At 35.2% G+C, this 12,349-nt stretch overlaps 1 protein-coding gene across 2 annotated transcripts in view; it reads right to left on the reverse strand.

Moving 5' to 3' along the window:
* The window catches only part of LOC100534815 (DELTA-actitoxin-Aeq1c-like), a 339,260-nt gene that overhangs the window by 179,746 nt on the left and 147,165 nt on the right, over positions 1 to 12,349 (reverse strand). For both annotated transcript variants that reach the window (XM_073935299.1, XM_073935296.1), the window contains one exon: positions 10,348 to 10,473. Coding sequence is in view for 1 of the 2 variants with exons in the window: in XM_073935296.1 (XP_073791397.1) it covers positions 10,348 to 10,361 (14 nt within the window). In the remaining variant the exon portion in view is untranslated. The remainder of the gene's footprint in view (positions 1 to 10,347; positions 10,474 to 12,349) is intronic.

Raw genomic sequence — 12,349 nt, forward strand, 5'->3', positions numbered from 1 at the left:
TTCTTATCAGAGTGTTTAATCTGAAATGTTTTTATTAAGCTAATCTACACCTAATGCATCCATTTATTATGATTTACTGAAAAAAACTGAACTGTGAGGTGAGCCATTTCCTCATACACAGTGGGGACAGTAAGAAATACGTCACCATTTTTCACAAAAAAATATGAAAAAACATTCTAAAGGTACCGTTGACTTGAAACTTGCACCATATGTTGGTAACAATCAAAGAAATCAATTTATGCAAAGACAACAAGATTAATTACTTCACACGTTACGTTAGTTGTAATAAAATTAAATAGCAGGGAAAAAAAAGTATTGAACACATGAAGAAAGGAAGGTGTAGAAGGCAGTGAAAGCCTAGACAGCAACTGAAATCTCTCAGTAGTTCTTTAGCAACCCTCAGCCCTTCGTCATTGTAAATTAATATCAGCTGCTACAGTCCAACATCTACATTAGCAGAATGATAAAGATTTTAGCAAGACAATGATCCAAAGCACAACCAAGAAAACTCTCAAATGGTTTCAGAGAAAGTAAATCAAGCTGTAGAATGGCCTAGCCAATCACCTGACTTGAATCCAATAAAAAATAAAGATCAGATTTCATATTTCTTCTGTTTTGTTATATTTTTATGTTTGTATTTGGGTTTTTACCAAAATCCTGTTCAATTTCATGTCAACAGCTTCTTCAGAATATTTTTTCCCAGAAAAAAGCATGTTGTGTTGAAGACTTTTCCTCCTACTCTATATGTTTTTTTCTAAATACCCACAGAAAAAGTCACATTTACGAATTAACATCCACAGTTTTATTCATTTATTTATTTATTGTTTTTTCTTGAACTTATACTCAAACTATAAGAAAAACTAATTGATACTATTTACAAAAATTTAGATTTTTGCTTGCGATTGTTTGGTGTATTTTTGCATTTGCTTGTTGCTAATAGCCTTATCATTTTTTTTATTACAATTTTATGCAAAAGGTACACAAATTGTCACATACAAATGGTAGAATACATACACATATATACAACATGCATAACAATAGAAAATTATTATAGGTCTCACATATCCATAAATAAAGCAAATAACACAGATATAAATAAAACAGATAGAAACCAATCTGTGGTAAGGAGTGACAACAATGATAGTAATCTATTGATAGATATAATGACAGTAAAAAAGAAATCATAAGAATGACAACAACAGTAACAATTATTACAAGTACTTTATCAACTACTACTACAGGAATTACTGATGCTACTACATTGACTACAACTGCTGCTACAGCTATACTAATGTACTGCGACTACTACTACTACTACTTCAACAACCACAACTACTACTAAAACCACAACAACTACTATTACTACAACAACTTCAATCGCTACAACAACAACAATCTGAATAATGAGAAAGGTAGAAATACAAATAATGATGACAATGAGGAGATAACAGGAGGACATGTCAGAACAGTAAAAACAATTATGATAAAAAAATAGAACTAATAATATTAATGACAATAATGATAATCAGGAGGTGAGGGGAGAATGGGACAATAATAATAATAATAATAACAACAACAACAATAACAAATAGAAGAGGAAGATAAAGAAAAAGAAATAGAAGAGAATGAATAAAAGTAAGAAAAAGGAAAAAAGGAAAAGATGCAGAATACAAAGCAATCAGCAGAATAACAAGAGGAAAATTCAATATTACAATAATAATGATAATATATGAAGAATAAGAAAACAAAGTTAAATAATATTAATAAGAATAACAAGGGGAAAACAACAACAACAACAACAAAAAATAAATAAATAAATAAATAATAATAATAATAATAATAACAATAATAATGAATTAATATCATTAATAATAATACTACTAATAATAAAATTGTTCATTTAGGACCATTTCTTTCTCTTCTTCTAGAAATATTTCATATTCCAATTTCACTCTCAGATTTATGAATTTAAAAATCAAAGTTTTTTCTGCCTTAAAGTTTCTTTATCACAAAAAATAAGTCACAAATTGCGTGATAAACCTCATGAGATTGCACTGTATGCCAGAAACAAGCTTTCATAAGATCCACTGTAAATCCAGAATCCAGCAGAGCTTTGTTATGATCCAATATATGAGCCAGCACTCCAAAAGCTCAATCCACTTCCCCATAATCAACTGCTGATTTCCTTCATTGCCTTTTTTGTGTTTCATCAGCATGAGAGAACAGAAACCCAGCATGGCGGCATAATATTCAGCTTGACCCTAGTTAGAGTTGATTTGACATTACCAGAGTGTAAGCAATTACGTGCATTTGCCTGTTTGCGGCGTTTAGCTGGCTGCAAAGGGACAGGCGTGATGTCTTTACCCCGACGCTCATAATGGAGGTCAACATCAAATCCGGCCTCTCAGCATCCGTGCCTAATGAAAACAAGTGTGTGCGCGAGTGTTTGAAGTGCGCGCGAGCCCTATCGCACGCCATAATCCAAACACATCCTGAATACCGCATGGACTGTCAACAGACTTAAGCAGAGCGCACACATTCCACTCAAGGAGAAAAGGGCAGCCGCTGACTTTGATAAAGGCCAGCTTTATCTCGCTCTCTTCTTCACTTTCTCATTCACGTTTGTACATGTTGACCTTAATCTTGCTGTTACACAATGACATCCTTAGACCCACATGATTATGCATGATGGCAGGGTATAAAGCCAAAGACATTTCTTGTGCAAAAAAGTGTGAATTCGTTTTAAAGGGTTGTGTATCAAGTTATATCACAACTCTGGAGATTTTAAAATATGTAATTAAAAAGTATTTTTTATATAAAGAAAAGAGGTTCGATTAAAATTAGAAGTAAAATTATAAGTCTTTTCTGAATATCAGTAAAGAAAACAAATGTTGTATCATATTGTTAAATTTTTGTATTGTTGTTTTATCAAATTTGTTGCATGTACAAAACCTATTTTGACACTCCTGCTATTCAGAAAAGTTTAAACAGTACAGTTTTGTTTTAATTTTATATTTAGATAATATTTATATTCAATTTCATTCACTTAGCAGTTTTATTTTGTAATCTTGAAAACTATTATTTTTTTGCTACCAATCATCCCCTCGCTCATTTCCTTTTCCTGTTTAGAATATAACTATAAGGGTTCAATTTTCATTTATAAGAAATTTTGCAAATCATAAATAGTCCTTACAGATGAGCTCACAAAACTGTAGGAAAACATGTAAATAAAGCATTTATTAACATAAAGCATAACTATTACTACATAGATGTACTACAAATTAATGTATAAATGTTCATTTGAATAGTTCTATATGATCTTAAAAACCAGCAACTATATTAAATTACTGATTTTAAAATAATATTTAAATACTAAATAATACTCCAATGTTTCCCAGTTCTGAGTTGCAGCTGGAAGCGCATCCACTGTGCTGGATAAGTTGGGGGTTTATTCGCTGTGGTGACCCCTGAATAAAAGGTCTAAGCCAAAGGAAAATGAATGGATGGATGGAATATTTGAAAAAAAAATAATATATAATTTAGTAATAAACAATCAATCATTAACAAAGCATGACAATACAAACATTAAGCACATTATTCATGTCCTTATACAGCAAGTCAAGAATACACATTTGTTGCTGTTTCTATAAACTACTAATATCTATTACTGTAGAGTTAATGCTTAACAAAGAAACTATTTGCAAATGCTTAACAAGTGATTCAAGTGTGCAGTTATTAATAGTGTTGCCAAATTGTCTTTTGCATACTAACATGTGCAACACTGTTAATTTTTTATGTAAATTACTCAGTATTAAACTCTAAAATTAACTGAATTGTACTGTAGGGCAGTTATGCAGTATGTTACAGTATTTTAAAGTTGCATTGTGAAATTTACTGTGTAATTTACATCAAACGCATATAGAGCAAAAATGATGCTGTAATCAATACTATGAGCTGATTTTTACTTTAGGACAGTTTTGCAGTATGTTACTGTATTTTAAAGAAGCATTGAATAAAGGACTGTGTATTTTATTTCAGAAAAGATATACAAAATTGTAAATAAATATACAGCCAGATAAACTGTGCTGTAAATATTAATACAGTATTTTTGCTGTAATTGATTTACAGTACGTTAATAGAGATCTGAAATGTAATATGAACTGATTTTTACTGTAGGATCATTATGCAGTATGTTACTGTACTTGCATTGTGAAAATTACTGTACATTTTACCGTAAACCTATACAATACAGTAAATATATATAAAGCAATATAAACAGTGCTGTAAAATAATACAGTATTTTAGCAGTAATTTATTTACAGTACGTTACTGGTGATTGCTGATTTTTGCTGTAGGACCATTATGCAGTACTGTATTTTAAAGATACAGTTAAACAATTACTGTATATTTTACAGTAACGATATACAATACTTTAAATGCATATACAGCAAGACAGCTGTAAATGTAAATACAGTATATTTGCTGTACTTGATTTACAGTAAGTTACTGACAAACTGCTGTAAATTTTTCAGGAAATTGTGTATGTTATTTACTACAACCTGAGAACATACCTACAACAAACGCATGGGAAAAATTCCCTTAATTTAATGAGTGTGAGAGTCTGAGATCACAGTATGCATGTCAATGGCTATGGACTCGTGTGTGTTGTTGACCTCCACTAAGATCGTTTTCTTGTCCATCCCCTGTGTGCTGGTTTTAGCCTCAGGATAAGGCTAAATCACATTAGTGTTCACCAGCAGAAATGCTGAGTTGGGCATTTAACTGACCCACTGCCTGACTTCCACAAAACACACACACACACACACAAACACACAACACAACCCCCCTGATAGATAACACACACGCGCACACACAAAGCTGCTGTCAGATTCAGCACAATGACCTTTGTAGTGTGGTTTGTCAAGGAATCCTAACATAGTGTGCTCTGGAATCAATGCATGACTCTTCAGCCGGACACTAAATATTGCTCTGCTACTTTCTTCTTACCTTCCTTTGTACTGGTGCACAAAGGCCAAGGACGTGTCTTAGAAAGGTCAGTGCTTCAATCCCAGTCTGGAGATCATAACATATTCATCTGGAGCTGCACACGTCTATAGCATATCGATACAGCCAGACTAACTACTAGTTCAGCTTAGTTTACAAAATGTAGGCTGTTAAAATTTCAGATTTTCATGTGTGTTTATCTGTAGTGAAAGCATTATAAAAACAACAGCATTGCAGACTTGCAGGTTTTCAGCACCACGGACAGCGACAAAACTGAACTCCTCACTACTGTATGTGTCTAACACTGAATCCATCCATCACACAAAGCCCAGGAAAGAAGACATCATGTACAGTTAGAGTCAGGGAACAGCAGCAGCTCTGTGGCTGTGTTTCTCTTTGCGCTCATTAAAAGCAGCGAGGAGCTCCTCATGCATCAGTGTCCAGACCAAAAGTGAGAGAGTCAGTCAGTCAGTCCAGCCGAGCAGTACAGCTATTTTTGTGCATATTTCTTATGTAAATCGCAATGTCATAAACACACACTCCACATGGATACATATACATACAAACACAATTATATAGTAAGGCCATCATCATCATCATTTTTGGACAGTGTATTTAAGATATAGCATGTTGGTGTGTGGGTTATGACTGACACTGATAAAATGATTCTGTGGTTAATTTAACAAGTCCAAATGTTTGAAGTTTAGTTCGCTAACTCATTATAACTGAAGACTCATGGTGACCAGACGATCTTAATCACCTAACAATTGACTGGAGACTCGCTTTGAGTAAATGATATTGATCATTTGAATCAGTGAATTGCTAACTGGAGACTTGCTGTGACCAGATCATCTGAATCAATAAATCGTTAACTGGAGACTCAATTTGACTGGATCATTTAAATCATTGATTCGCTAACTGGTGACTCCATAAGACAAAATTTATCCATGAAAGTTTTGCTGTTGTTGGTGCTGATTTTGTAATCGTCAATCAAAATTTGACTATCTGCTTCCATGTTTTGGTCATTCTGTTGATGTAAGTCTTGATTTTTCATATGGATTGTAACAACAAATCTACTGTATTGTTAACTGAAATGCTTTTAATTAAAACATATAGATGGTAATCATGATTTATTTAAAGATGTTTAAATCAGTGCTACAAGCTTCTTGTAAAACTTCAAACAAGAGGGAGCAAAATGTATTTATGCAAGGTACACACTAAAATATATTTTTTAAATCTGATTTTCAAAAAAGTTAGAGACAAAACTGAGGACAATAAATCCTTGAGTTGACCATTTTGATCCTATAGAGTGTGGTGTGCCATGAGGTGACAAAGATTGCACACCACACACCACCGGATTCTCCAATTTAAGCACAGGAAATCTTGCAAAATCTCTCGATTTAAGAATAAGCATGGTGGATGAAAAAGCGAATAAACATTTGTGCTGTTGCCAAAAATCAACTAGCTAATCCTCCTTTTCTGCTGTCTAACATCTATTCAACATGTTGAATATTTACAATTCGTGATCAGAGCTCCTCCAATGTTCTCCCGAGCAGATTAATTCACACTTAACACACCTTGCACCGCAGGAAAATTTAATAAGATAATATTTAGAACCACCAAGATAATTGGGTCATTAACTAGAATTGTCTGAACTATGGGGAGAAACTGGTTTAAAATCAGCCTTTAGAGACTTGCAAAATGAAAAAAAAAAATGTAAAAAGTACAAAAAATTAATTAAGAATTAAATACTTTCACATGTTACAGTAGGCAAATTTGACTTAATTTCGTATAGCATTTACTTCAAATGTTGGTCCAGTTTTTAGAGCTGACGTTCAGAGTTGGAGTTATTAATGATTCACTCAAAAATTAAAGAGCCCCTATTACGAGTTTTTAAAAATGACCCTCCATGAAATGTGTAACACAAGTGGAGTGAGCTATCCAGCTAAGGCTGAAATCTGAAAGTGCACAGTTTAAAACTATCGATTCATCTATAAAAGAGTCGGCATGGTAACAAATCTTTAGCCATGTCATCGATACAGAACTCAAGCCTCGCCCATTTGTTGCATGTGCAGACACAGGAAAATTGAAACCTCCCTACCCCGCCAACCACTGTAGAAAGAAAGAGAAGACGACAAACAATGTAGCAAATCCTGGTTGAATCATGTCGCGAAAATGCTGTGCTCTGAACTGTGAGGAAAGGTTAGTGTTCTTTTCCCTACCCAAAGATGAGGCTAGTGCTTGAAGTTTATTTTTGCAAGAATATCTCAGCATTATAGCCCCAGCTTTGTGCTGTGGTCCTATCATTTTTCAGACGAGTGCTTCAGCAATCTGCATGCTTACTACTGGAGAATTTGTTGGCTGTTTGTTTAAGGAAGGATCAGAAAAGACTAATGATGTATGGGACTTTGTCAGAGCTTGACAATAACTTTAAAGTACACAGTTCATCTATCAGTTTCTTCCTCGATTTTACAAGTGTAAGTAATGGCCCGTTTCCACTGAGTGGTACGGTACGGTACGCTTTGGTACGCTTTTATGGCCGTTTCCACTGTCAAAAGGCATACCGAACCAAACCGTACCGTAGCACTTTTTCGGCACCCTTTCGAAAGGGTCCCAAACTGCAGAAAGGGTCCCAAAAGGTGGAGCTACACGCGCAGCTGAACGCTATTGGTTTACAGAGATACATCATTCATAGACTCAACAAGCCAGAATGTAAACAAAGGACCCACCATGTTTGAAATACACAGCGAGAAATTACAGCGGAATTATATATACATATGCAGCCATGGTTAATCCGGGCTCAAACAAACCCTGTTGTTGTCTTGATAAACAGCCACAAAGCCATGGAGAAGAGCAGATTAACCCTGTGCCGCGTAGTTTTTTACAAGCCAGCTGCCCGAGTGGTTTCGCTTTCTTCCTTGCGCTCGCCGCACGTCTCTTACTGAAATAACAAACTTCTTGAGCTGATAATAATAGAGTGCGCTTGATTACGCTCCTTTGTACGCTGACAAACGCGAGAGTGACACATTCAGAAAGAAAAGGACAAACGCGAAAGTGGAGCGCGGAAAAAAAGGCGAAGCCAATGAACACGTTATTTCTTTAGCAAACGTGAAGAAACTACCTAGTTTTAATCTTTATTATCATCTTTTGGACTAATATGAACTGGGAATGATGGAATGACTCTCTAACAGAGGCTACACGTGCTGCTGAAGATTACAGACACAGATGAGAGGTTTTCACTAACTGTAGGCTATACTTTGTGTTGTTTTGAACCTAATTAATCACGAAATGTCTGCTTTGTGTAGTTCTTCTGTAGTCGGTAACATATCGGAGGCTGTAAGGGTCTGTATGTGTTCATATATGTTCGTTTATTTATTTATTTAATATAATTACAGACATTACAGTAGGCTATTTTGCACCGTCATTGATCTGCAGTTACTGTATAATCAACTCATGTTCATAGAATAGTTAGTAATAAACATTTATACACAAGTATTTATGTGTGTAAAGCATCTGTTTTGTGAGAAGTGCTTTTCATGTGATATGTGAGCGACCTGTGCAGCTTTATTGTAGACATTTTCTCCAGCGATAATGACGTCGACTGAAACTTTGTCATACACCACGCCCACCAAAAGGGTACCCTTGGTAGTGGAAATGCAAGCCTGATAAAGGTGACCCGTACCGACCCGAACGGTATCGTACTGTACCAGTCAGTGGAAACGAGCCATGAGTGTGATTAAAATGCCTCCTTGTTTTCTCTAGCTTGCAAATTATGTATTTAATTGTGTTTTGTTTCTTGTAACTACTTGTACTGTATCTGTTTAACTTTATATTCACATATCGCGTCTAAAACCACTTTGAAAACGCAACATGCTGCATTGTTTACGAATTTAAATGCATTTGTGAGCACGCAATCCATTGCTCTTTGTTGTTGCTATGGCCACCGTCAGCTGTTCCTACATGTGCGGCGGTCAAGTTTCAAAATAGCCATTTTGCTTTTGCCACTGTGTGGATTAATTCTGAATGTGCGTCATGGTTAAGAATAGAGTCATATACTGGTGTTAACTGCATTGCTTTAATGCACTCCTGCATTGGGCTCACTCTGCACTCTGACTACTTCAAAATTGTTGATAAGCCTCGGTGGGCATTACTCTGTTTCACAATAAACGCAGTCAACCAATCACAACAGCCTGAGTCATCGTACCAGTCACACAGATTAGCATCGCCCTAAGGAGGGGCTTGGGAACAAATCATATGGGAGTCATTGGGATAATTAGGTAAAAATAAATGAATAAGACAATAAAAGTGTTTTTTGACCTTGAATGTATATCAGACTGTTGTTGGAGACCCCCCAAACCAAAATATTACCTTTTTTAGTGCATAGGGGTTATTTAAGTGAAATCCATGTAACTCATTCTACAATCAAATCTCTTTCCAAAACTTTCTTATTCAATGTTCATTTGCAGTTGGACATCATCCTGACTATTTTGATGAGACAGCAGTAAAATGTTTTTTTTCTGGGGAAGAAAAAACCCTTTACAGTATCACTTTTCCTTAATCCCTCCTTGAGTCAGGTCTGAAACTTTCATGATTATTTGCCTATTAATGATGTATTCTTCATTCGTAAGTTACTTTGAATAGCATACAGTAGCATTTTCTGATTGCATAAAAATAAATCATATTTGCACAATTGCCAGAAACTCACAACCTAAAAGACTAAAAGTGTTCAAGAAACTTTTAGATTTCCCTTCTATATAAACCCTTTTACATTTTTAGATGCGCATTAGGACATTTCTTTGGATGTCTATTAATCCAACATTTTTATCCCCACAATATAGGCACAAACTGACCTACACGCACAGAGATCGAGGCTAAGATGCATGTCTGGTCTATAACAAGATTCTGAATTTCTGATCCTACTGAGATCTGAGACCCAAAGCAAGCCGTCTTATAATTATGCACATTTTAATCAGTCATATCCCCTTTCCGCCAGTAAAGCGCTGTGTATATGTGACTTTATGTGTGTGTGCGTAACATGGAGAAGGGATTGAAAAATGGAACAGGACCATGAACACACTTGGGGTACAGAAAAAAGTAAGTGCATCTATGTGTGTGTGTGTGTGTAACAAAGTCAAGGGTAAAAAACTATTAAACTAAAGTGGACCTCGGGCCCCTGTAAGACTTAATGGCTTTTTCCCCCTGCTTTCTCTCCCTCACTATAGCTGTGGGTCTCATTCCTCTCTTCTAATCCCACATGCTCAGACGTAGCAGGTAAATTGACTTTTCAGTGACAGACACAGGGGCTTTTCTTTAGAGCTTGACGACAGTAGCCGCGTTCCTCACCTGTGACAGAGCATGTCTACGGCTCACATCACCGTTCCTTTCTCTGAGCTGCTGCCATTAGCTCCAGATCACTGCTGCCATTAAAGCAACCTCCGGCTAAAACAGCACTCCAACTGTCGTCAGCCCCTGCACACACACACAAAATCCATCACTACTGCAAACAGAGGCAACGATCACCACACTCTTAGGACACTTATCTGTACACCATTCCCTACAATGTGCCTTTGAAACAGTACAGAACACACTTGAGTAAAACTGTTAAATAAAACAGGAAAACTGTGAATGTCAATTGGGAAAAAGGTGTCAATGTTTTAATATCAGAATACATAACATAGCTCGTCTTGATTTCCTGATGTACAATTGTTTTCATACTTCATACTTTTATAATTGCTGTTGATGTTCATTAAAACTGCCATTTAACATAAAAAGGCTTGTTTTGTGTCGTATTTTATTCTATTGTCCATATATTCTATGTTCACTGTACATATAGTTAAAGTTGAATAGTTGAATTTATTAGTCCTCCTGGGAAATGTTTATTTTAAATATTTCTCAAGTTCTGTTTAACAGAGCAGACTTTTTTCTTAATACATTTTTAATCCTAATAGTTTTAATAACTAATTCTAACAACTACGTTATTTTGCCTTTACCATGATGACGGTACATTTTACTAGTTATTTTGGAAGATGCTATACACTGTAAGACTAAAGACACATCTCTTTGAATTAGCATAGACATAAAACACAAATGCTTATTGAAATCCAAATCCTCTAAAGGATTGTTAGCCTGCATTATTTAAATTTACTTCCCTAAAGACATTATAATTTTAACGGCATCTGTTTTTGTTATTTCCGAGGATTCCATAATCCTGGACCAGGCCGTATCCTGAGCAGCTACTGTGGAGGACATGGAGGAGGGAAGAGCGTGAGACTGATTTCTGTAAGACCCCAGTGACAGAGTCTTCGCATTGATTCAGCCTTTATACCAGCTGGTGACCTCTCCCACCTGCAGCTTCTCCATGATGGACGTCCAGCGTTCTCCAGCCTCCGGCGCCTAGACTGCAGCTCTGAACAAAATGTTTGGCAAAGGGGAAATGGTTGCGCTCAACTGAGCCTGGTTTCTCTCTAAATTTTTTCCTTCACTTACATCAATTGGTGAAGTTTGTTCCTCGCCACTGTCGCCGCTGGCTTGCGTGGTTCGGGACTTGTAGAGCTTTCAGCAGTGAAAATTAAACTACACTGAACTGAACTAAACTGAATTTCAAATTTGAAAACTGGACTGACACAGTTTTTAATTTACTATAATCTTCTCTGTTAAGCTGCTTTGACACAATCTACATTGTAAAAGCGCTATAGAAATAAGAAATCAGTGAAAATCACTTAATAAAAAAATAAAAAAGTTATTTTAACTTATTAATTTTTAAAAAAGTTACTTTAACTTGAAAAATGAAAAAAGAGTTATGGTAACTCATAAAGTGATTATACTTTATTAAGCTGAACTCAAATTAATGAATTAGTTATATATTTTTGTGTCACTTCTAATGCTAGAAGCAATATCAAAACATTTGAGCAGCTATAGTTGTTTGGACTTCATTCATTCAATTGCCTTGTACTGATTTTGTAACGGAAATTAAAATATTTAAGTTACAAATACTCTAAATGTTTGGTGATATAAACAAAAATTCTGTGTATATGACTCAAAATATATGTATAAGTTTACAGTATCACTTTTTTTCAAAACTTAAATAGTTTACGCAACCAGTTTCCTCAAACAGTGTAAGTTAACTGAATTTCTTGGGTTTTACAGTGTAGTGCTAAGCAATTTCAAGGCTTAACTAGGTTAATTGGGTAAGTTAACTAAGCAAGTGATGTTTATTAGGCAAGTCATTTAACAAGTGGTTTGTTTTGTGGCAAAAAAAAAAAAAATTAAAGGGGGCTAATATTATAAATATTTTGTTAAATAAATTACAGATGATCAAGTATTTTATGTTTTATCAGTTCAGTGG

Source organism: Danio rerio, chromosome 3 (genome assembly GCF_049306965.1).
Source record: "Danio rerio strain Tuebingen ecotype United States chromosome 3, GRCz12tu, whole genome shotgun sequence".
NCBI lineage: Eukaryota > Metazoa > Chordata > Actinopteri > Cypriniformes > Danionidae > Danio > Danio rerio.